The 27,317-nt window shown below is 37.6% G+C and overlaps 1 protein-coding gene across 5 annotated transcripts in view; it reads right to left on the reverse strand.

The window, feature by feature from the left end:
- The window catches only part of bahcc1b (BAH domain and coiled-coil containing 1b), a 107,224-nt gene extending 89,932 nt beyond the window's left edge, over positions 1–17,292 (reverse strand). For 3 of the 5 annotated variants that reach the window (XM_059532647.1, XM_059532648.1, XM_059532644.1), the window contains exons 1-2: positions 9,754–9,969; positions 7,271–7,604 (exon numbers count right to left, since the gene is read on the reverse strand). In XM_059532647.1, coding sequence (XP_059388630.1) covers positions 7,271–7,442 — 172 coding nt within the window. In that variant the 5' untranslated portion in view covers positions 7,443–7,604; positions 9,754–9,969. Of the gene's footprint in view, positions 1–7,270; positions 7,605–9,753; positions 9,970–16,155; positions 16,817–17,159 lie in introns of those variants that run through there. The other 2 variants (XM_059532645.1, XM_059532646.1) reach the window with 2 other exon arrangements.
- Between the last annotated feature and the right edge of the window lie 10,025 nt (positions 17,293–27,317).

A 27,317-nucleotide genomic window follows, 5' to 3' on the forward strand; every position in this document is an offset into this window, starting at 1 on the left:
AACCCCTCTGTATGTAGTCATGCATTCCTCTTCAATCCAAATCACAGTCATTATGTTGCCATGCTGATAGTTGCTGGGCATGTTTGTGTCCTAATTGAGCCGACTGTGACCACACAGTACACCTGACCAGAGATCAGCTGCATGTAAAAGACAAAGCAGGCAAGCCAAGCCATACTGCATCCATTTAAGCAGTTAAATCGATGCATTTAAGGGGCCGAAGTGGTGCGGAAAGAGAGGAGTCTTTCAGATTATTGGAATGAGACCCGCATGTTTTGACATGTTGTTCGCTTCGCAGAATTTGACTTGTGGGAGGAGTAAAGCTAAGAGTTTGTGTGGTCAAATAAGGCTTCGTTTTTCTCTGCATTCTCTGTAAAAATGGCAAGGCCAGAATCCAGAAATAGAACAGGGGCTATTATGGGATGCATGGAAGGCTGGCTCCGTGTTCAGGCATGACTGTGTGGTCACGGTGGTCACGGCACTGTCTTCCCCCACAGCTAGCCAACCTCCTGCTGCGTCTGAGAAACACTAATCAGAACCAGAGAGAGAGACAGACAGAGAGAGCGCGAGACAGAGATAAAAAAACAAGCAAGTTCTTGAGGGAAAAAATAAAACAATAAATAAAAATGAAAACAAAAAGATTCAGGAAGACAATTAGGGAGGGATGAAAGTGAGCAAGGAAAACTCAACAAGCAATCAAAGCACGGGCCAAAGACAAAGGCGGCGCGTCAACCGGAGTTTTGTTCTAATCAGAGAACATGAAAATATTCCGATTTGTAGCTTGAAAGCAACAAGTCCCTCTCGAATTAAAGCCTTCCCTATAACAAGAGAGAGGAGAAAGAGAGGAAAACAGAGAGAGAGAGTGTGTGTCCCTTGAGACTGATTAATATTGAATTCCTGATGCTAATCTTTGTTTTGTGCTTTTTTTCCTTTACTGGTGTGGAAGCCGACGTGTCCTTAAAAAGCATGCTTTATGTATATTTAATGAAGGCTCAGCATACACTTGGTGCGCTCATCTTGCTGTGTGGTATCCCACCCTCGCATGATCACATACTGCCACATACTGCTCAAGATACCCAAATATCAAAATATACAATGTGCATTTTAATATTTTAATAGTAACATGAACCATAAGATAAAATGCATTTAATAATGCAAAATAGTAAGAAGCGCAGAATATAATGTATGAAACGATAATGGCATAAATAAGGTAGTTGGACTCTTGGCATCTTGAGTGGGAAATAAGCGTGTTTGTGTGTGTGTGTGTGTGTGTGTGTGTGTGTGTGTGTGTGTGTGTGTGTGTGTGTGTGTGTGTGTGTGTGTGTGTGTGTGTGTGTGTGTGTGTGTGTGTGTGTGTGTGTGTGTGTGTGTGTGTGTGCGTGTGTGCGTGTGCGCGCGCGTGTGTTTGCACCTGGTACATACAGGTGTCAGATGCCATTGCAGCATAAAATCCTTGATGATATTGCCTGATATCACCTAAGTATCTGATGGTGATGAGCTCAGCACAACTGTGAAATTACATATGCTAAGGAGGGACGATCCGACCTTGTTGAGGACACACAGACTGATCGATTATTGATCACTGTATGCACACACATGCACAAACACACAGAAATTATACAGCATTCATGAGTCAAAACACACACAATCTGAAAAAAAGGGAAGTGGATTTCCCAGTTCCTCATAGCATACACAGTCAGGCCTGTCACTAGTTTCCTCGTCCAATCACACATCCTCACCACAGAATGGAAGCACTTTCAAGGTTTTGTTTTTGCAGCCTATTTAAAATGTCATTTCTCTCTTACTATCAGACATCAAAGCCAGTGTGGAGGGCCTTTATTTTCTAAGCCAAATCCCAAACTTGTTTCTCATTTACAAAAGCTGGCTGCAGGCCGAGTCAAAGTTTGGACTTAATAATGGCAGCGGTGCAAAAGGGAAAGAGTGCAAGAGGAGAGAGAGAGATTCCCCACATGGTTATAATATGCTGTGGTGGTTGAGTCCATCAGTCGAGGTGTCACAATGAAAAGTAGCTCACAGGATGTAGCAAGCAGCATGCAAGCGCACACACGTACACATGAAAGAAAGAACGTATACTGCTCAAACCCCATACAAAACTGTTAAATTTACAGGGCTTAACAAAAAAGATAGCCGCTGGCCCGTATCAGGGTATGAAATATCTAATTATCTTTTTTAAATATAAAAAAAACAGACAAAATAAAGTGTTTGTTGCGAATTGTTTAATAAAATATTAAATGAATCACATAAAAAAACATTTTTTTTATTAAATCATATAAAACTGAAAAATTATCTTGAAAATGAATTTAATAAAAAATAAATCAGTAAAAATAAAATAAATATAAGGTCTTGATTTAGATCAGAACTATTCACACAATTAACACTTCGGTGTATTTTAATCTGCAGTGTAATCTAATTTCCAAAGCACTAAAGAAAGCCCCTCCAAATTTCAGAGAAGAACCGTGTAACAGCCTGAAGGAAATGTGTCAAAATGAGTGAGATAGCTGAAAGAATCACATATACGTGCTAAACAAAACAATAATGAAATGAAAAAAGAAAAAAGAATAATGCTGGGTGTTAAACTGATGAGATCCAAACAGCAATGTTGACGAGTCAGGAGGGCTGTTTTCTTGTGAAAATGCGAGCCAGTAGGAAACAGAGAGGAAAGAGGAGGAGGAGATTGAGAAAGGGAGGGAGAGAGAGAGAAAGAAGGAGCCTGACAGCTGTATAAATGAGCTCTGTAGCTCATGGCGCCCCAGAGTACTGCCTCATTGTTGTGTTGATCCAATGCACAGCAGATGAACCCAGGGTTTAAAAGTTGAACTGTGTGTGCGCGTTAGTGTCTATTGACCCTTATTTGCTTGCATCCGTTATTAAGTTTAGCTTATGTGTGTTTGTGTGCGATTGTGTCTGTGTGCATATTACAAGCCCTCCCACTGAGCTTTTTTTTTTTAACCCAGTCAGTTCTCAAGTATCAGTTGCACAAATCCAAGTCGGAAGGGTGACAATTTTCAGATTTGGTGTGAAAACACCATATCATATGTCAGGTGTATAATAGGTGCTATGTCTGGGTTTCCATGCATGCATTCACACTTCCTCATTTTAATCCTCCTGCTTTGAGTTAAACCCATAGCAAACTGTTTGTAAATGTTTTGTCAGCATAAAAAAAAAATAACATTCAATTACAGATTTTAAATTTCAGTGCTTTAAGATTTTAATTCTATCATCATTTCCTCACTTCAATGTTCTAAAAATCACTTTCATGGAAGATTTTTATGCATTCAATGAACGTCAGTGCTCTGCAAAACAAATTATACTACACTGACTTTCATTGCACAGGCCTATGTGGACAAAAAAAAAAGTCATGTCATAAAATCATGTCATAAAATGTCATAAATGGAAATTACACAAATAGATGAGTAAATTACAAAAGATTAAATGACGACAGAACTATTTTTAGATGAATGCAGGTGAGTCTTTTGAAAAGCACAATGTTGGCCTGATTTCATGATTTTAACGGCACAGCTGTGCTTTTGGGAAATCCGGTCCTGATCAATAGTCACAGGCATCGAAAGTGATGATATTCCGGGCGCTGAAGCAGGTAATACATATTTTATAGTTGCACATAAGAAGGTGTACGTATCAAATATTAATAAATGATTTTCTGCCGACATTGATGACGTGAAGATGCATTGTTTGAGGGGGCAGTGGTGATGGGTGCAGTCGGGGCAGGGCGTTGGGACTTTCTCAGCCTACTGAGGCACATCAAACAGTGAAAGAAGAGACTGTGGGGTGGAGGGGAGGGGGAACGATGTCGCTTCTGCCAACGAGGCTCTGCTGAATCACACACACATACACAGACCGGCGTACACTCACGCACAGCACTCAGCTGGCAGGCATAGTGAGTGGCGACGGAACACGCCAGGCTCTGTGCTACCAAGCAGAGGTAATTGGGCCAGATTATCAACCAGGTGGAAACATTCAGCCGCTCTTTTTCCTCTTCTCCCTCTCTTTCTTTTAGTCACTTTCACTCTTTTACTCTATTTTGGAGCAGCGAAGGAATCGCATGCCATTTCGGAAGTTTTTGGATGAAGGTGGAATCAAACAGAAACGTTTATTCCAAAGACGCAGTAATTCATTTAGCATTTATGTAGGCTATTAGAAGTGATCCATTGCAAGTCATGGATAGTGCAGAGACATGCACAGGCGAAAAGGAGAGAAGAAGGAAGAGAGATACTAACTAGACTCAAGCGAACGCACTAATTTAAACTACAAGCCCTATCAAAGGCGAATGGCCTGGGGGCAGCAGTACCTCAGTACACGGAGCATGGCTGCACCGCAGAGGAACGAGTGGACGGGGAGGGTGAGACAGGTTAGGATCAACAGCAGTGCAGAAACAGCATTGTTAAATCAGGACTCAAGGCAAACAGAAGCGAGAGAGGAAGAAGTGATATGAAAGAAGGCCGACCGAAACTTGATAGGGCAGACCACTGCTTTTGCAGAAACATGACTGCTGTGGCACAGAGCTACAAAACCACTGTAACGCAGAGAGTGAGGGTGCCACCTAATTGAACTGCGGGTAGCTGTTGGGTTGTACTTGAGAAAAACTCAAATCATTCAGTCTCTCAATCTATCTACCAATCTAATTGTAGCTATTTTTGTGATTCAACAGTTAAAGCACAGAATTGGCTAAAAGAGTACCAGAGTGCATATCTTACGTATTTTCACAATCATTAAGGGACTTTTAGACATTCCTCACATCCTGCATGTCTGCACTCTAGGGATTACGATTTATATGTAGGCCTAAGTGCTTGTGTGTTTGGCATCATCTGAAATAATCAATTTTAATTAAGAGGAATATAGGGATTTCAAATAATTGATAAAATAAGCAGAAATAAAGAGAACAATTATTTATACACCGAAAAGGAGAAGGAAAATATATAATAACGTCTGCTTATATAAATGCTCATCCCACGCAAACAAAAAGAGGAAGGTCTAAAACTTAAATATAAATTACTTTTGTCCCAGTAGGCTATATGATGTAAAATAATACACACAGTATCATCGTATATTACCTATTCTGTATGAGCAGAAATGACACCTGTGTTGATTAAAAAAGCCACAGCAGAAGAACAAGAATTTGATACGAGCGCACACACATACCCTCCTCCCACACACACACACACACACACAAGTATGCACCTGTATGGCATGCGCTGGCGTCCGCCTTGAGGCAGACGTTACAGACATCTGCTGAGGATATGGAGGAAAGAAAGGAAAGAGAGAGAGGGGGTGAAAAAGAAAGAAGAAAAGGAGATCCTACTGTACACATTATGCGCGCGCACTGCCGAGCAGCATTTGATGTGCACGAGAGACCTGAGCAGCACAACAAAATCCATCCATTTACCGGCGGTGCGGCTTTTAAAACGCATTCAGATTGACGACAGTCGTCGAAGAAAGAGACAATGAACCGATTCAATACATTAGCGATGACAAATAACGACAGGAAGATTTACATTTAATCGAAAGCATCTATCGTAAAAGAGGCTGTGTGTTTTATAGAGTTTGTCTTGCGGACCTTCGCAGTTTGTCTCTGTGTGAGGTAAGAGGACGGAGTTATTTGTGTAAGGAACAAATAAAAATTACTTTAAGAAGGCAGTGGGTGAGGGTATAGCAGCAGCAGGAGGCCGGAGAGAAAGACAGCCGCTAACGACCCCATCAGTACCCGCGCGCATTCACCGTGCGCCGGGGACCATCAGGGTCAGCGAGCGCTGTGATAGATCTCGCTTCTGAAATTTCAGTTGAGTCTACAACACAGCGAACGTTATGCATCGAATATGAATTCGACTGAAATATATCAGCTGAGTCTGAAGCACAGTGAATGAGCGAATGAAACGTCTCATTCGAATTAAACTGAAAATAATTTATATACGCACATACACCAGTTAACAAGCCGTATATAGGCTATATATATATATATATATATATATATATATATATATATATATATATATATATATATATATATATATATATATATATATATATATATATATATATATTATGTATTCACACATATACACACACAAGTCAACAAGCATAAGGGGTAATATGAAAAAAATATATATGAAAAATAAATTTAATCTATATGAAAAGAAACAAAAGAAAATCTTTATATTTAACTACACCGACTAAAACAACACCAAAGGGAGTTTAATTCATCTTTTAGAAATAAACTGCTGAACACATTCTTTAAAACAACACGTCAGCCAAAAGGACGGCTGTCAACCAATGTTATATATAGGCTAAAATAAAAAAAAAAAAAAAAATGGAATTACGTACAAAATGTGATATTATCTGCGTTTAACAACAGAAGCTGAAACATCCACAGGCTGGCGTATTCGTGTGCGCATATATATGAATTTATAGGCTATCTCATTAATAACTAAAATGCAAAGTGTACCTCTATCCCAAAGGTACTTTGAATGCTGGAGACACTTGTTAAATCTAATGCATGCACTGTCAACTCATTCGCACCCCGTCACATCACCGCTCAATATAGAAACCGGATTTTCTGGTATTACAGACGCCTCTTTTAGCACACACACATATACACACATAACTACTGACCCTAATCTCGAAGACTTCTCGAACCATAGCTCACACACACACACACCAAAGCTTGTGTTATTAACTTATAGCAGCTGTGGCAGCAAACCGCTCAAATATGCACCCTAATAATTAACAGAAAATAATGGGGCTTTTCTACCAAACAACATATTTTGTCAGAAAAAACTAGGTGTCTGAATGAGCGAGAAACAAAGAGGGCAATCCAGTTATAAAGTAACTGTTCATTATTAACAAAACAGTATATACATTTAATCATCAGAAATAAATGTAAAGACTAAATATAAATTACGGTGCCCTACAATAATATTCCCAGTTAAGGTAAAAGGCATATATATTTTTTTTTTTCTTACTGCTCTCTTCTGATACGCACTTCATCTAAAACCAGCCTTTCGCAGCACTTCAGATATTAAGTAAACTATCCGATTAAAAGCTACAATGTAGTCAGATTTGACTATATGGAGACCGTAGCAATTGCTTATTTTCAAAAAGAACAATAAAAAAAATTAGTGAAGGCTAAGTAGCCTACACGTTAAGGCGATATTGTAAAGTTACGCAATTTTAATCTGCTAAAAGTATGTTTTAAATGCATTCACTTATCGACATGGGGAAAAATAAACATAACACTTACCTGAATGGGGAGGCATCGGTATGTGCGAGGGGTAATATTTCCCAGGCTGAAAGTGACCGGGATGCTGCACAGCCGTGTGCCCGGCAGGAGTGATCCTCGAGGCGCCTCTGTGAACCAGCGCGCCTCGATCTGCCAGAAGGTGCGGCGGAGGAGCGAAATCCCGACCTTCCATCCCGACAAAAGAACGATAAATCCGAAATCCAGAGCGGGAATCCACGAGAACCGAACCGAACGCCGCCCAGATGTTATAAATCCGTTAAGAGTTTCGCTTAGGTCTTGCATTCAGCACAATTTTGGCTTTGACGGCCAAAAAAGTATGTCCCAGTCATGTTTTCTGCAACACAAAAATCATAAAAGGTAGTTTAAATTACAAACCAGTTACACGAGCGAGTGATGCAAATCCACAAGATCGTATCATGTTAGTATCCTTCAGATGTGTAATGGTAATCCTTCATTGAAAACACCACGAGTGTAGGCTACGTCCATTGCTGCGACTGCTGCCTAAACACAAATTCTCCGCTCGTCTGTCTCATCTCTCCACAATTGAGCGAGTTTGCAGCACACCTCCACTTTTACACAGAAGACTCACTGCAGGCTATACACCATTCACATAGAGATGCCAGGATCAATACATTTGTACAGTCTCCTCAAGCCTATAGCGAAAACCAAGGACATTTTAGCAAAAAAGAGGGCAAAATTGACAAAGCCAAATCAGTATTTTTTGACGAGATGAAAAACATTACGAAAATCTAATCGCTGATGTTTGGAATGACTGCTTTCATTATAAGCTCTAATTTATTTAATGCATCCCACTATAAATGTAATTTCTTCAGTCCCTTTTGTCAGTCTTTTCAGTTAATTAAACTGCTTTGTTGATCTGAACTAGGTTTTCCATAACATTGTATATGGTGGAAATGCACACGGAGTATATATTTTACCTTTGGTCTGGTCCTTAAGTTTTCTAAATCACGGGAATACAAGCAAATCTATATAAAAGCATCCTACGTTGTTGCAGATGGAGTCTTAGCAAAATGGTACATTGAGAGAATTGTCATGCGATGCTATTAAACGGCGAGAGATTTGCGTCAAAACATGCTTGCAAGCCTATTTTGGCCAGACTACTGAAAATTGTAAGGTAATAAAAGAAAGTCTGCAAAGCAAAATTAAAAAAGCTCGTACGAACGGTCGTGAGTGATCTCGTTATCATACAGAACCAAAGATAAGGAAACAAATATATTTTCAAGATTGAATCTCCAAATGTGCTTTCCATTTATTCTAAATTACAAACTATAAACGAAACACATCTCGAATCTCCAGATATTTGGCGTTCGGAACGTTGAACTTCTGTTAGATGTTTCAACGTTTTGCTGATCGAGGCCTTAAAACGGTGGAAGTTCCCAGTTTGGAGTGTAAGGATGGTTGCAGTGCCAAATTGCTGTAGCCCTATACAGCCTTCATTAAAAACATAAAAACTGAAAAGGGGGAGAGGTTATAAAATAGTGATTGAATTGACGTGCACAACATTACATATTTCCTCAAATATTGACCATAAGGTGAAATTTCTAAAGAATAAGCTCCCTGAAGCACATAATTAAATGTAGTGCACCATTTTTTTGCGCTGACAAAGGACATTTCCAGCAAACATGTATCATGTCTGTGACATCATTAAAAGAAATTGGCCACAATTTTTAAAGCATATGGTATTTGAACGCAGTATCCTCCCACTATTAACCAAAGCCGAACTTTTAACATTTATTGGGATCTGAGATCTATTAGATTTGGCTCGGAGGACGGATGGGAGGTGAGGAGGAGCGCATGAAAGAACAGGTTTCATAAAGGATTTGAGTGGAAGGAAATGTCCTCTGATAAAAGCCAGACAATTTTATGAATCATGGTATATCAACGGAAAACGTTGTATATATAATTAAAAGTCTATAAACACTCAAATTTAGTAAAAAAAGAGATGTTCAGTTTTAATTTCATAAACAACTGCCTAATATTAACTCTAGTGTAAACTGTAGAAAGGTAAAAGCGATTTTAGGCTACTTCTGTCAGCACGTATATTGCATATAGCATTTTGCGAATGAATTTCTCGCAAATAATATAATTATTCACACTTGTATTGTATCCTTCATGAGTCAACGAGACACTAAGGTCTTCGCTCTAAATAAAATTCCCTTTTATTCAAAATAATGCAGAAATTCAGTAGCAATTCTGTATTGCACAAATCTCCTGTATAATGATTATGAGTACTATTATAATTGTTTTGGTTGTTGATGTCATTACCATTGTTATAATTGCTCAAAGAAAGCAACAGACTCAGATGAAAATTAATGGATAGCTTTTTTTTCACCCCCCTGCAATACAAACTCCATAATTTTGTAAAACGCCAGATGTTCTTAAAAAAAGTAAGAGCAGCTCTTGAAGGCAATTGTTTATTATTGCACGCATATAAATGTATACAATATAAACGAATTACTTACTGGTAAGTTATTCCTTGCAAAACAATAAATTGGTTTAAAAAAACATGATACAAAAAAATACGTAAAAGAGCAGAGGCAGAATAAAAACATATGGAAATGGTTACATCCTAGAGTCTGCTGATTGCAGTGCGTGTGCAGTGCAGAAGTTCGGAGATGCACCGTAGTAGTAAGAGCTTCTGCTGAATCAAGCCCCGTACAAGCAGTCACAGACTCTTCCCTGAGTCTGCTAGTGCCACTCAGGAAGAAGAGGGGGAGGTGACTGGGGGAGCAGTCGCACCCATTGGTCTAATACCTACATGTCAATAAGCTCGTGCAGCGCGCCCCAGGATAAACAGTGGCTCCGATTGGATGGTGCTCTGAGCCAATGGCGCGTCAGCTGGATCAACTAAACAAAACGGCGGGCGCTTTATTTGAGCTTTCCTGTCTCGTGACGAGTTCAGCGTGAGGCAAGACCACATGGTTACTTATGCAGCCTAGAATGTCATTATTTAAATGACTTGAAACAAAGGACGAAACGCATTTCACAACATTTGAGTTTTTTAACCCTGCTTTAAGTTAAGGAATAGTAAGCCTTTATGCAGACATGGTACAAATATATGTATTATTTCAGCCCAAATGACAGCTGGTCTTCTAGAGTATAATAAATCTAATTGAACAAACCTAAAACAAGCAACTGAACAACTCACATGCTGAACGTAAATGAAGCCCAAACCCAGAAAAAAAACATGAAATCTCTCCAATTCATCTTTTAACCAATTTGTGAATTAGACTATACAATATCACTTAACTTAAAGCGCGTCACTGCACGTTCAGTTTAAAGAGTTAATAATCAGATCACGAGTCAAATGAACAACTCTAAGCCAGAACAAATTCAGCATGGTAAATAATCAGTTAAAGCCCAAACTACGGTGCAGTGGCAAATGAAGGGTTAAAAGCCTGGGCCTCGTTCTGAAAATTGTTTGATTGGTTGGTGTGATGCCAGAGCGCTGTCAATCATAGAATGTAAACAAGTCTCTGATTGGCTGCTGTCCAGTCCGCACTGGGCTGCCTGAAAAAAGCAATTACTGGCCTTGCGGTTTCAAGGCGGCCCAGAGCTGAATGATGAAAGGAGATAAGGAGGGGCGGTTTCAAGGCCTCCCCTAGGCGAACCTCGTTGGCCCCAAAGCTAAAGGAGAGTCAAGAGTGACTTAATCAAAGGGAATGCGTTAAAAAGGGGGAAATTGCATGTTGTATTAAATTTAAAGTATAGATTCTCGGATTAATATCGCTTAATTCAACAGCAACATGATAATTGTAATACAAGGAATCTAAAAACAGGACAAGACTGGAAAAGAAGGCAAAGCGACCCAAAACGAGCGTGCGTGAGGATTTTTTTTTACGATGAAATGTAAAAACTTCATACTCCCTGCGACTTCTAATTTTGACTGGATATTTAATAACAGTAAGTAGCTAGTAAATGGCTGTAAAATATATACTTACAATTACGCGCTAATAGGAAAACTGTTATAGCCTAGCCTACGACGTTCTTTCTTTCTGTTCAAATGCAATTCAGGAAAACCTTGGTGAGTGAAAAACTGGAAGACGATTATTAACAGAATGTATTCAATTACTCTAGTAGTTGATTATATTATAATGTTTGTACTAAATTACAACATTTAATTAAATTAAAAAATAAAAATATTATGCCTGCCAAAGGATGTTATTGTTTTGTTTTTTTAATCATTTTACATATGAAATATATAGGCTACTGCAGTGTTTTTTCTTTGTTCTTCTGTGATTTTCTATACTCTGCTATTTTTCTTTCTTCATTATTTCTTTAACTTCAACCCATGATACTTTATTCAGGAAAATCTTCTGTGTCATCACACAAAACTTAAGCGCAACTTCAAATATAGGCCACTGGAAGAACGGTGATTTTATGAATATGTACCATACGGGTTTTTGTTATCACCGTCCCATTGTAACAGTATATTTTTTGTTTAAAATGGCTTTATAGTGAATGTTGATAATAGGCTACGTTTTTAATATTTGCTCAATATGGTTGAAGAAAACAAATGTAGCCTAATCAATATCTACAGAGAACATTGCTATATTAAATACCATATATTAAAGAAATCTTCTCCTTATATAAATATTTTACATTTACGACTACATAGATAATCTATACCTTTTAGTTAAAAAAGTGAGAGAAACTATAGATGTACTAAAACGATATAACTACCGGGACTTTTAATTTAAGTAATAAGACATTTCACAAGGTATAACCAGTTAATAATCAACGGTTCAATAAATCATTCCCTTAAAGTATAAATTGTTTATGACGATCCTATAGGTGTGGGGCTTGTTGTAAAGAAAATAAAAGGACAGATAAAGAAAGAAATCAGGCCAGTCCTAAAAGAAAAAGATATGCCATTGTTAATCAGATTCAACCAAAAATTTGGCCATTTAAGTATGAAATCAAATATGCAAACGACCCATAAGCAGAAGCTCTTAATATGACAAAGTCATTGTTTTAACCAACTTTATAGTAACTGTGACAGAGTGTGCGTTATGGCCTACCACCGACCTTCCTATCCAAAAAAAGAAAGAAAAAAAATACTGGAGAAAAAAACAAAAAAGCAATAACACTGGAGCAATAAAGAATTCTGTTCTGCAATATACAAAGAGGTGCAGCGCTTTAAGTAGATATCGGCACTTAATTTATTTAGTGACAAGAAAGACCCTTTTATTGTTGGGTTTTTATTGGCTCCTTTTCGCAACTTGAAAGGTGGGGGTGGGGTGTATTTTTAGTGGTGTACGGATAACACACACACACACACATAAGAGACCCATGCAAGCACACATTTACACACAAGCAAAGGCAATAACTCGCATACAGGCCCGTCTAAATATATACATACCTGAAAACAAACTTAGCGACGTTTTCTTTCTGTGAAACACTCACATACACACACACAAAATCTCCTTCTCTCTCCACGCGCGCACTTACACACATTCTTTCTTTTTTTTCTTTCACTCACGCACACACAAACAGACACACACTGTCCATGTGCCAGCGCGAGCTGCCCTACTGTGGGACGCGGGGATAATTAATGCGGAGTGACTGATTGCTCTCGAAACAGACCAGTCCCGCGAACGGCATTGTCCGTGATCAATGAAGCGTCTCTGATTGACACTTTCCCTCCATCTTCCAGCCACATTCAAACTACCGGAACGGGGCGTTTGTCACCAGCGTATAGGCCAAGGGTGCGCAGAGACCCAGTTACTGTCAGGCCTAAGCTGCAAACCAGTTTTAGATAGTGCCAGATCGCACTGGTCTGCCATTGGCAATAGAATAATCCAGACAGGACGCCTGAATTCAGAGCCCATTTTGATGCGAATGTATAAACGGTGCTTACATGCGCCTACACGTCCATGTAGGTCAGGGGATTTTATATACGTGTCCGTAGGATGAATCATTGTGACAATGCACTCCATAGCTGGTGATGAGGATGAAGCATGTTCAGTCAAGACGTTCATTTTGCTTACGGCCCAGTAAACCGGCCAGAGATTTGTGCTCGAAATATTTCACAAGAAACACGTGCTTAAATTAGGCTATAATCAAATGTATTTCATTGAAAACCGCTTAAATTAGGCTACAATCAACTGTATTTTATTGAAAACCACAATTTATGAATTGTGGTAGTTATTCATAATATTGTATGAACTCTAGTGTAATAGCCTATTGCACTGTTACATTATAGCCTACAATAACATCAAATTATTTTGTTCTTCAAAATGACTTATATGGAAAACCAAGGAACAGATAACTTAAAAAGATTTTTAATTTGCGTCTGTACACTGTCGTTTTAAACCCATGGACACGGTCGAAATAAGTTAGATTTTTATTTTGTGAACCTGCTTTTGATTATTAAGTTAGACTACTGCATTGCTATCCAAGTGAAATAGCTTTGGACCAACTTTTGAACATTTTGCAACCATTAGAATTGCTAAATTCTTGTGAAATGGCTTGGCTTCTGTTAAGTGTCAGGCAATAGGGACGCGTACTGTTTAGAGGGCCCGATGTTAGCAGTATCCTACTGGCGTATCTGGAATAAGGACTTGTAGGCCTATGTAAAAGAATGACATTATAAATAAGCATTTATACGCATAAGAATATTTAGATTGGATTTATGTGTATAGGTCCGTTGTAGCTGGCCAAAGCGTTATTTGTGATATCGAACTTTACAGAAGCAGCTCTTATATAATCAAAGCGCTGCAGAAACATATTGCACTGATCATTATAGGAGTCGTATATGAAGGGATCATAATAGACACAGTTGACACCGAAGTCAAACTCTACATGAAACCATGAAGACACGTTAAATGTAGTCAGACCTTAACCCTATAAAGTGAGGTATAGGCGCTTTAGGTTTAGGGTGGTAATCTACAGGCCTAGGGCTAGATTGTGAATGATAGAAAACAACTCCCAATAAGGGTGGATACCGACTAGCTGCCCTTTATAAATTCCAAGGAATGGAGTTATCGATAGAAAAAGTCCATCTGTGTCCAATTAAGGGAAGTACTGGTTCACCCCCATAAATGGCACAAACCTACCTCATTACGACCTGTTTTATTGTAAAAGCTAAAAGTCAAACTATAGAGCGGTAATACATGTAACAAAATACAAAAAAACAACAACGCTGCTTTAACAAAAATGACTCAAGAAACTTTCTGTTATGAACGTCTTAGGACAAAAGAAGCACAAAACAGCGCAGATGAACTGGAAACAAATATATATGCCATTGTTATACACCAATTTTGGACTGACCCATTTATAATGAACAAAAAAACTGACGTCTGCCCCCAACGTGTTTCATTAATAAGATTGTCTTATAAATACCTGTTTAAATTCTGTGATAATTCGTAAAATGCCTCCTTAAAGCTTATCTCCCAAATTTAACGTGACTAACGAAATTGAATATTAATCGGATGAGTGGTCTAATTAGTAGAAAACATCATTAATACCCTACCTATTTCAAGTAATCTTCGTATTGTAGCGTTGTTCAATATACAAGTTAGAAAACTGTAATAAGTATTCACATACAGGGGAATGACTATGAGCTTGTATATTGCTCTCTACTGCCATAAATCTAAATCAAAGTAGTACAACCATAATTAAATACATTATATGAAATCGTGTGAGAGCTATAGTCACATGGCGCAAGTTTATACATCTACACTGCTCGCATTATTCTTAGATAATGAGTCTAAATGTAAAGATTCAAATAAATCCTTAAGTGGATGGCTCAGCCACATGATTTTAAGTGATTGTCAGTGGCCCACTCGGTTTTGACACGGGACACGGTCTTGATCCGAGTTTAGCCTATACTGTGTATGTAAGAGTAGGCTATATGCTTGTATCACAGCCTGGTGGGTGTCAGATCTTCAAAGTTCCTCTCACATGTATGTATTCAATGTGTTACACGTTGTTATCAATCAGCGACACAAGTAGCCTACATCGACGTCTCAGTCCCTCCGTGAAAGCCCAGGCCCTTGATGCTGATTTATTATGGGAACAAAAATAAGTAAGTCCGAGTTTAATTTGGTTTTATAAACAAATGTCTAGTATTACATTTCAGGAATGGCTCCATTCAAACAGACTGAATTAATATAAAATCACTCAGCATCACTACATGTTTCGTTAAGCAGCAACAATGTTTTGACCCTGTGACCCAGTAGCGTTGGTGAGCAAATCAATAACACAAATTAATAAATTCGAATGAATGAAATAGGCTAATGTAAGACTGAACGATCTTATTGTCATACGTTGCTTTTAGAAGTATACATATTTGGCATACGTAGGAAAACAACAAGTATAAAAGTTAAAATAAAATATATTTAATTGAATATAATTTATATCTGTTAGAAAAATCCATATTTTTTGTTAAGTAAAGGATTTGAGAGCGTAGCACAAACAATGAAAAGGTCAGAACAATTAAATATCCGGTCAAAAGGCCCTCTTCCACATTACACTGAATGGCGTCTCTCTTGTAAGCTACCCCAAAAAACAGTGATAAAATCTTTAGAAATATAACACCTCGGTATCTTTGTAAAATGCCCATATCAAGTGTAGCTATATGTAAGAATATTGTTTAAGCTTCGAACCGTTTCAGTCAAAGCCAGTGTAAAACAGGTTTTAGAAATATGCCTCACTTCTCAAAAATGCTATAAAAATCACTTTTTGCTGACAGCTAAATAGTCTTTGCTCGAACGGTGCATCTGACATGAAAAGTATTTTTTTTTTCAGGAGCAACCTCGTATAAAGCCGTGATAATGGACACAAACAAACATGTAAAGCACGATCTTCTAAAGTCCTGATGGCTGCGATAAATTATAATCAGATGAGCTGAAAACACCTACCTATAAAAATGGAAGTCCGTCCAGATAGAAAATATTGTTGAATAAGGATTGACTATTGATTTACGCAAGTGATCTGGATTCTTTTCTTGATCAAGAAAAAGCCGTCTGAAGTGTCCCTTCCTCGTGCAGAGCCTCCTAACAAATCTTAACAGTATTTGGAAAAACAAATAGATGCTATTTAATTTATCATGACTACTTAATCATAGTCTAGTCCGGTAAAAGTCTTTAAAGCTTAAATGGTATATAAACGAGCACTTGAATGGTTTCTGGTTGTCGAAGATCTATCTGAAGGTACGGAGCAAGTCCGAATAGAACCAACTGCCTCCTCGAGCCTCTATAATCACAAATTTATGGCTGGATGACGCGTCCTCTTCTCCCACAATAGAGCTCAGTGACATTAAACAGAAAATTGATGGAGAGGCGAACGAAATTGAATCTGCTGTCATATCCAGACCATTGCATTTTGCCTCATTTAATTAGGGGAGAGGGCACGTGTCTCTTGAGCATGCCCCAACTCCTTAACACACCTTGAACTATTCTACTTTTTTGCATGTTTGCACTGAACGGGACTTGGGGAAAGCGACCCGTTTCCTCCGCTTCGTACAGACCTTGGATACACTTAAATCATCTCTTTTCCACCATATTGGACTTTCCTCATGGCCTGCAAAAAAGAACCTATGATAATCGAACTACAGCAGCCGATTTCATGCGGTAACTTTGGAAATTTGAAGGCATCGCAGGCAAACCAGCACGAGCCGATCGCGACCGTGTGCGTAATTCTAAGACATCTACGCAACTGTACAGAACATTGTCGTTTTAAACCGACTGTTTTAAAAGCACATTTGTGTTTTTTAAAGGGACACGCTGTGCTGTTGGAATCGATAAATCCAACGTGTTTGCGAACAGAAGATATGTAGAGGTGGTAAGATCAGTAGCCTACTAGAAACACCACAAAACACACATTCGCTTCAATACGTGGTTTACTTAAAGAACTACAGGTTTACCTTGAGGAAACACAGGCAATCCATTACAAAATACTTATGTTGTCCTGAAAGAAAAGCAATGCTCGACTCTTATACACAAGTTAAGGTTTTACATCCAAAACAGGCTATTTGCCTTGAAAGCGAGGCGTATTTCCCACTCATCCCTGGAGCAACAAATTTGCCCCCACCCCTACCTTTAAGGTCACCGCCCCGGGAATGATGACGTCAGAAAATTAACGCTTTCAGTCCTGAGAGCACTGATCGAGTGAGACTTTTTAGCCATGCAGCCAAAGCTTGAGCTTTACACATATGTATCCTGATAAAATGCACTTAACACGACAAACTTTTAAACCTGGGTTACAACTTTGGTATAAAAGTGGACTCAACACAAAATAAAGTTTTACACAAAGAGACAAATGACACTTTGGAGAATATTTTTAAGTGATGATCAATTTTAAACTGACATAGGCCTGTATGGAGTCTAAAACTCCAAAAAATGTATTCAAAACAATTAACAAAAAAAAGTGATAAAGTTTACTTTATCTAAAACTAGCATACGAAACATTTTATTTTTCATTAACCTATAAGTTAGAGTTTTCATCGTTGTAATAACATTACAGAAAGCTAAAAGAATTAAGACCAATCACAGTGGGTATACTAATAATATTATTTGCTTCTGTCCAAAATAAAGCCAGAAAAGGCTAAAGAGATTCAATTAAATTTAAAATTGGGGAGATTGTAATCTGTCAGACTAATATCAAGCCTATTTTTAAAATTTTAATTGTGGATATGTTTGGGAGAGCAACTGTCAGCAAATATTAAACAAATAAATTAATAAATTGATGCAATTGTTTATGGGTTTGACTATATGGATTTAACTATATCCCTCCCTGAAAAAAAAAATCCCTCACAAACCCCACTGTTTATAAATAGCCTACCTTTTATCCAATATGTTTTAGAAATTATAAACACCCAGGCAAACTTGCTCATTAACTTATCAAGTGTGTGGAAGAGCAGAGAGGTCCTGAACATAATATTTTTACTCATTACGGTTGTCGTATCATATTTATCAGACATGTACATTCAGTGAGCAAGCCTACCCCAAATGGCAAACAAATCAGAGACTATCTGCTGCTAGTATGCTTACGTATACACACCCATAATTAGCAGTCCAAGTGTATTTAAACACTTATGCATCTGGGCTGGGGACAACAGTTAGATGACAGGACAGCACCTCTAAATATACAAAAGACGCCTGTATGTCTTTATGAATACAATTTCAAAAGGGATCAATTTAAGGGAGGACAGTTGCCTAGTGCTTTTTCATGGAGACAAGCTCATTACCCCCAAATGACCCTGACTGTGCCATTAAAAATAGTGTCATTGGCATGACTGCAGTGGCAGAGTTTATAACCATCATTTGCTTGTATGTTAAATATTCTCAATAACTGTGTGTTTTGGGCACGTTCTTGTTTGTTGCATAAACATATGTGAATGGTAAGTGTTTGAAGGAGAGAAGCGTGGAATAATTAAGACTATTGTCTGTGTTAAGCAAGCTTCAGGGCAGCTAACGGAAGATTAAAGTGGTGGAGCTCAACCTCTCCATATTCATGAAAGCATGAATGATAGTATCCTGCAACAAACTCCTAACCTTTCTGTGTCTTATATGTACGCGTTAATTAAAATTACTGTGTGACAAAACTTAAGATCCATGCTCCTTATATGTTCCACAGTCCTACCAGAATATGAGTGTCAGAAGATGCAAATATATGACTAGGCTACTGGAATGCTTTAATGTACATGTTCTATTTATTTCAATTGGAATGTAATCTAATCAAGTCTTGCCCTCCCCTCATATATTACATATTTGAAACAAAATGTTGAAAAATTTCATATAGTAATATTTTATAGAAGAACAAATCCTCATTGGCCTTTCAGTCATCATTCAGCCCTTCCAGACCAGTTTTGAGATGATGAGATTAACAAATTAATCAGAATGGTGGATTAAAGAAAACACAGGCAAATATCATGGGACAACAAAATATTGTTTTGGACTTTCGAAAAACTAGGCATGGACTTAAGCAAATTCAATTTTAGGTAAGGGGTTTATTAGCCTTAATAAACAAATAAAAAGTCACTGGGAGCTAAAGAAATGTAAGAAAACCAGTAGAATTGTCCTGGCTTCAAGAGGTTAAAAATCTAGGTTTAAAAAAAAATTATGAATACAGATTATAAGTACATATATAGATATACTATTCCTTAGGCCCACAGTTTTGCCTTTGGACAGACTTCCCATGTTAAGGGTGTATCTCTTTCCCCACTGGAGAAATCACAGTAAACCTGTCTGTGCGTAGCCCAGTGTGATCACAGCTGTAATATGTTAGAAAAATAAGACTCTAAATTCCTCCCTGTGTTCAATCTAAAGCTGTGGACAATCCAATGAATGGAAAACTTTTTAAAGGTGCCATGATTTTACATTTTTTTTTGATAGTAGGCTATAGGTGCAATTCAATTCTACACATCAGTGGACAAATAAGCCGGAACTTCCATGAAATTAACTATTGAAAGCAATTTATAGGCCACGTATAGATTGCTTTTAAAGTGACAGTCCTATTTAAACACAAGTGAAACACAAGTGGTCCCTTGGGTTTCTGGGATGTGTGGAACGATTCAGTACACTATGCAGATTTTTTATAAATAAAGTTGTAACTATTTTTTCTAGAGTAAAACAGGCAATTGGCAAATTATAATTTAAATCCTTTTTTTTTTTTTTTTTTAGAAGAAACTACAGTAAAAACATTGCACTGAGGGAATGACTCCAGTTTTTATGAAAGTTTAGCTAACACATTAATTCCCTGATTTATCATATGTTTATGAATAAGAAAAAATAAAGAGAAATATTCAGTGCCAAATTCACACCACCAAACCATTTCCAAATCCACAGCAGAATGACTTGGGCAAAGGTTGATAGATGTGAACAAGGTTGAGCTGTGCTCATTCTTTTATCTTCAGAGCAGAGCTATATCTGATTTAAACACTTGCATACATATGCATGAGGCATTAGACGTTGTAGTACAGAGAGAACGACAAACAGAGCCATCCCTTAAAAAGTCTGAGGCATTCAATTTCTTATTTTTTCAGGTTTTTCAAATAAGCTCTTTATTGCAGCTGTTAAATACAGCAGCTGGGAGAAAGACACAAGGACAGTATTGTGACCCTCGCTTTGTATCTGACGCATTCGCTTTTTGCCTAGGCTGTTAAAGAAGTTCCCTCACCACATCTGTAGCGCCATCACGTGGAAGGGCAAGCATCTTCTGTGACCCCCCGAAGCCATGGTTGTTGTTGGGAAGAAGAAAGACAGTTTGTGAAGGCATCAGAACCCAGCTGCAGGGTTGAGGAGTGCCACAGACATCAAGTGATGGGACTGCCCACCCAACAATGAACCATCTCTTTTCCTCCCTCTCCCCACTATCCCTCGTTCCTTTCTTTCTCACATTCTGCTGCCTTTTATCAGTCTCTATCTCCAGGCCTTGGGCATAGCTTTCTTTTTAAAGATGAGCAAAGAGAACGAGATGACCCTGCGTTCACCCTCTGATACACACCAAGGTCCCAAGACCACTGCTGATTTGATTTTATGAGAAGAATGAACAACTGACTCCATCAGCCGCAAAATGGATGGGAACAGAGTTAAGGACGAGAATGAGAGAAGCAGAAAGAGAGAGAAAAAATAAGTGCGGGATAAATGGGGGGGGGGGGGTTGAAAGGAAAGATGAAACGAGTTTGTGGGCCTGCAGACCTCCTGATCTGTTTGTTACCATTTTACATCAAATGTTACATTTTTAATTGCATTTAATTATCTTGAAAACAGTGGTAAAATAATTGCATGGTTTTCTTATGAAAGTTTTCTTATGAACATTAAAAAAAAAACATTTAATTGAAGAAAAAAAAAGTCTTATAGGTTTGTAACGACTTGAAGGCAAATACTGACAAAATGTAAAAAATGTAATAAGATACTCCTAAAAGTTTGCATTTTGCTTATATGCATCACTTCAAGGTTTCACATGCATCAAAGAGTATGGCTTAATAACAAAACGAGGACTTATGTGACGTATCTACTAATAATGATTTGTGTTGTATCTCTCTTGTCCTCTGCAACAGGTGGCCTCTTCTGTAGATCAGTTTCAAATCCTGTTGACTCTTTTATCACTGGACAGCAAGAATACAAGTGATATTTCATAGGGAAGGCTTTAAGGGTGCCCAGACATTCCGTTTTACAAGCTACATGAGCAAATTCCCCCCTTGGCAAAAGGCAATGGTGGTATTATACACATATTCTCTCACACACTCAAGCACACACACTCTGTATCCTGATAATGTTAGCTGGAAATAAAATTTTAGTACCTCTAGTGATAATGTGCAAGTCGTGCTGAAGACCAGGGCACTGAACATACATGCTTACACACTGATATGTATTGCACACACATTCTCAGACCTTTCTATTTGTTGTCAATAAATGCTTAACCCTGGTGCTACAAGTTTCAGCATGTATGCAATCAAGCACATTACACAAAATACAAAACACACACAAAGAAAATTACCAAATAGATGAATTATACTATTTGGTAAATTGTGCCAATTAAAGTCAAACGGTAATTGACAAATAAGATTTCTGCATTGTTAGATGCAGGTTTAAAAGTCTCTGAAAACCCATTGTATTCAAAAACAGATCTACTGTCTGATCCTAAAACTTCAAAATCGAATCCAAAATGCCTCCCCATTCCCCTCTCTGCACGCGCTGCTGTGTTCTTTATAGCTTTTAAATGGGGCTCCTTACAGACCACCACAGGGGTCTGCAGCTAGCTCAGGGGTAAATGACAGCCATGTTATGTTTATCAGAGTTAAAGCTGGAGATTGCATCCAAAATTCCAAATATTATTGGCTAATTATTGCACTGTAATCTCGAAATACAGAACACCAGCCAAACAAATAGCCTAAAATATGTAGCATGGTTTTGGAAAAGAAAGTACTGTAACACTATATTTTTGATTAACTATAAATAAAAATGTTTAGGCCATCTATCCATCCATCCACCCATCCATAGTTGACGTTCTGTTCACAACAAAAAATTAGATAGATAGTCCAGTTGATGAATAAACCAGTGCAAAAGGGACACTGTCAATGCAACTCAACCGTCTAGTAATTCGCACATTCAGGGGTTCACAAAATGTGCGTCAAATGATCAATTGTAATGTAGCTGGTGACAGACGGACTACGAGAAAGGCAGATCAACCCGAAAGTCGAGTAATCACCCCTCTACGGAGTTATCCATTAATTCAGGGTTAAAGTCTATTTGCATTTAGACAAAGAGAGATCGTCCATCCATCACCGAGTCGAGGGTAAGAAGGAGGGGTAAAATAGTTCTCTTGCAAATAAATCTGTTGCCCTCCGGGGTGCGTTTACATAGGTGTGAACTGCGACTGTTGGAAAGCCGAGAGTAATTCATTTGAAATGCGAAACCCCAACTCCCAATACTTTCCAAATAGCCATGTCTAGATTTTTTTAGTAGTTAACGTTGTACAGAATTGTTCATTTATAGCAATAACAAGTGTTTTTACGTTAAAAGATGTTTAAGGGATTATTGCACAGAAAAACTGTTAGAAATTTTATCTTATTCATACTTTCACACACGCAGATGATCGAGTCAAGTCTGCTTTATTGTCCGTTCTTCCACATGTACAGTAGCCTACATACAGAGAATTAAAATTGCGTCACTCTCCCATGGTGCATACAGATAACAACACTAACAGTAGAGCCTAAAATCTAGATCCAATATAAAATACAACCAAAATACAACAAGGGCATGTAAAATTATTTTATAAAAATAAAGTTAAATAAAGCAGCGCAAGGCACATTAGCCTACCTAAATATCATCACCAATAGATTGCAAATGATCTGTTGATGACTTCATCACTTAATTTATTATAAAGTCATTTTCTAATATTATATTGCCCCTTCTATCATTTGCTATAAATCGATGAGCTAGCAAACGATCTTAGCTTTCCAAAAAGTGGCCAAGCAGAACATCTGACCTGGGCATTAACCACCATCGTGAGCTCTCTGCAGTTGAAAGTGTGTGCGCACATGTTTTAAGGTGGACACGATATTAAGCTCCAACATAGAGTCAGTTTTCCTTGAAACAAAATTAGGCTCGAGTCGAATTTAAATTCTGCTACATTTCAGTCGGTTCTAACTGGGATAATAGACTATGCTACGTATGATCGCCCTGTGATCTATTTGTGGACAAATCGCATTCATTTCCAAATTACTTTATACATCCCACACACCTTTCCCTGTAGGCCTATATTAGAACAAACTCTTCAACGCTGTGTTTTATTAGGACTAAATAAAATTGTGGCACGAGCGGAATGAACATATAACATGGCAGTTGTTTGTGCCTATCGAGTCTACAGAGCCCCCTTAAATCTGGGCTACGTTTGGTGGGAATTCCTTTTTGCGCGGCTGGCCAAGGGCTCCCTCCCGCAGATCCAGCGGGTTTCCCCTCCCCCTCTCCACCTCAGCGACTGGGTTGGGGAGGGGAGATCCCCTTCCACTACTCCTCTCCATCCCTGCTACCTAAAGAAGCCCGTGAATTTGCGTTAAGAAGAATGGCGCGCCTCCGGTGCTTCAAACACTGTTGTGGAAATGGACGACGGTGCACCTCACAGAGGAAGATATGCAACACGCTAAATGTAGTCTATTGCGTTTTTTTAAAAGTCTAGATCGTCGCTGTGGAATACAACAGTGAGGAAGATTGCAGAGCGGACGGCATCGTCTGGATCAGAGGGAGAGCTATAGCTTATTTCACAGTTTTGTTCGAGATTTGGTTTTTACATGTAGTCTTTATAAAGCCTATAAATGGCTCTTGACAACGCGAGCATGAACGTTCTTCACTGCGTAGCGCTCTCATGGTGTAATGCAATATGATCAAGGATGTCGACTATTTGTAAATGTTTCCAAATAGCACAACTAGTCCAGCACGCGCGGCAGCTTTGGTGCGTCATAATGACCAACAAGAGCGCGAGTTTCGAATGTCGCGCTCGCTTGTTTTGTTTCGCTTGAGTTGGGATATTAATCGCACGATAATGTAACGTTAAATGTAATCGCGCCAATCAACAAGATTCGAAAAAAAAATACATTTTGTGTGATTAATCAAATTTGTCGATTTCGCGTCAAGGATGTTTTGTATGCAGAAGATGTCTCGGAGGTCGCGTTGCCGTTAAGGTGGGACACAGTGATTTATTTATTTAGCTTATATTTAAATTACATTACTGACTGTTGTCAAAAGGACATATGTGAATAATTATTTGCGTATACACAAATTTCTTAGATTACAATTGTTTCAATCTTTGGTAATATACACAAGCTGTAAACTAGCTTTTATTAATGGAAACAACGCGATAACAAGAAAAGCGTTTACTTGTGTTGTTTTCATAGTCGGCCGATGAAGCCTAGGCTATAGATCAATTAGCTTAAATAAAAAAAAATGCATTTGAATTATCTGAGCCGAAACACTCTGAAATAAAGAATACACTCTACCTTGTGCTATTTTATTTGAAATCCACGCATATATCCTACAATTGCGATTTGGATTCTGGAAATGAAGTGGTCCAGAGTTATTTTTTTATATCGCGGTTGATTTACATTTTATTGTATTTTTATTTATTCATTTTTTTAACCTTTGCAAAGCATGTTTTCTGGTACAAAATAGTGTAATCTGATTGTTTCTTAGTGTGTAAAATAAAAGCCATTTCCCTGATCCAAACGTATTTTTGTTACATTATTTCGGCGTAGTTAACAAACAGTTGTGAGTCATATTTTGTTGTCTGTCTATCTGTATGCATATATAGGCCCACACACACACACACACACACACACACACACACACACACACATATATATATATATGCTACGCAGTTTTTGTTTATTTTTTAAAGCGTGTTCTTTAAGATCTTTTAGATTTTTATATCGATATGGATAATAGAAAAGGGTTGATTAAGAGCTTATTGGAGAAATTTTAGAACACTATAACGAGTTTAAATAAAAACATTTGTATGATGGCAAAATGTTAATATTTGTGGGTGACACAACTGCCTAACTAAAAAAGCTTTGTGTGTGTATGTGCCATAATTGAACATTTTTGAACATGTGTATTTTTATCAATAAGCACCAAAGCAAATTCAATTCAACATTATAGAATAGGCCTCAGATAATTCTGGATAATTCTGAAAACATATATTGCCCCGAATCTAAAACAAACTATAACTACAAGCCTTTTTATTTTTTCCGCCATTATCTTGCTACTACTTTACTTTGTGGACATATTTATGTATGTATATATATATGTATATATATATATATATATATATATATATATATATATATATATATATATATATATATATATATATATATATATATATATATATATACGCGTGTGTGTGTGTGTTAGGCCCATATTATGTTTTTATATTTGTGCAGGCATATTAAATTCATTGTGGACTTTTGCTTATGTGGAACAGGGTTGATGTGGGTTTGGTAATAATTTTATATTAACCCTATAGGCTACTTGTTTTTATGTTTTGTAATTTTGAGATTAACAGTTCTTTAGATAATTAACAAATTGGGGGTTCCTATGTAGGACGCAGAGAGTCAGCAAAACCAGTTTACCTCCAGCACTTCACAAAACAAGACTCCAGGACCAAATAAAGAATATTTAATTTGCCTCGTTTTCTTCTTTATGTATAACAATAGACTGCCCTGCAGCGAGCCAGTGACGAGTTTCTGAAGTTAATTCACACTGACTCGAGCAGAAGGCTTTTTTATGAATACGATGACGTTGAAAGTGGCGGAGTATTCTTAAGGGAAAATACAAAATTTAGAATAAATCTAGACAGTCAATTTGCGCATTTTTGTGGTATTATGTCTAATGGAACATTGTGTTTTACAATTACTCGATCTTTCAAAAAAAAAAAAAAAAATGTCACGCAAGACCAACTATGAACCAAAACCTTACTCCGACGACGGCCAGTAGAGTATGAAGGCCAAATTACCAGTTTTTCCTCAATTATTTTCAAAAGACCAAAGACACATCTGTGTTTTGTAGATTTTCCAGATTGACGTGGGTACTTGATGTATAAAACATTCATTAATTTATGCAGGCTGCTGGCCAGTACAGGGCCTCTCATATAGTCCGTGTTATCAGTCTTTTCACTTCATTGACAATACATCGCGCTGCCAACTGTAGTTGGGATGTTTATAGTGTAGAGTCTTAAGAAAAGCTTCCGAAAAGACTTTGATTTTGTTCTTAATATTCTAATCCAGTATTTTTAAAATAAATTAAAATGTGGTGATTTTATACATATGCCTAAACATAAAAGATAAGAATATATATATTTTACAATTAGGCCTACCAACAAGTCAACTTTAATTTATTTGTTTGTATGCTTGTGTAGAAGATAGAAGAGAAGTTAATGTGTGACATTTTAAATGCTCATATAGCTTGTGTTGTTATGTAAGCATAGTTTATAGTTTACCAAGGATTTCAATGCTTAGGGCAAAGCGATAACAAAAATAAATAATAAATATTTACTCAAGTATTTATTTATTTATTTTACGTTTATTGTTTTTTATGAAGTCCTTTTTCAAAAATTCTTAGTAAATTGAAAATTATGGCCAGGAATTAGTTCACGAACCTCTTAAAATACCATATCTTATTGGATATGCAGAAATATAAGGCTATAAATATTACTGATAGTCTATGTGTTTGTTGATTCACTGTTAATAAAACTGATTTTACAGTGTTTCCCCTATATTTACATGTAGCCTACATCAGGCCGACCCGTATAAAGACAGAAGGTCCATAATCGTAAGGGCTCTATGGAAAACTCTGAACTCTCAGGCAGGAGACTCTCTCGCCCCCCTGAGGCATGCCTCATACCTTTCCCTTTGTGTCTGAGGTGTCCAGCTGAGAACTAAAATATCACTTCAAAACGCCTTCTAAAATTCATTATGGATTTATAAGAAATATTGGGGTCCAACCGAAGACAAAGAGCTTGCAGCTGGCTATTTAAAGTGGAGACATGACGGAAAATCGTCAAACTCAAAACTTAATTAAGCAAA

Source organism: Carassius carassius, chromosome 40, assembly GCF_963082965.1.
Source record: "Carassius carassius chromosome 40, fCarCar2.1, whole genome shotgun sequence".
NCBI classification, from domain to species: domain Eukaryota; kingdom Metazoa; phylum Chordata; class Actinopteri; order Cypriniformes; family Cyprinidae; genus Carassius; species Carassius carassius.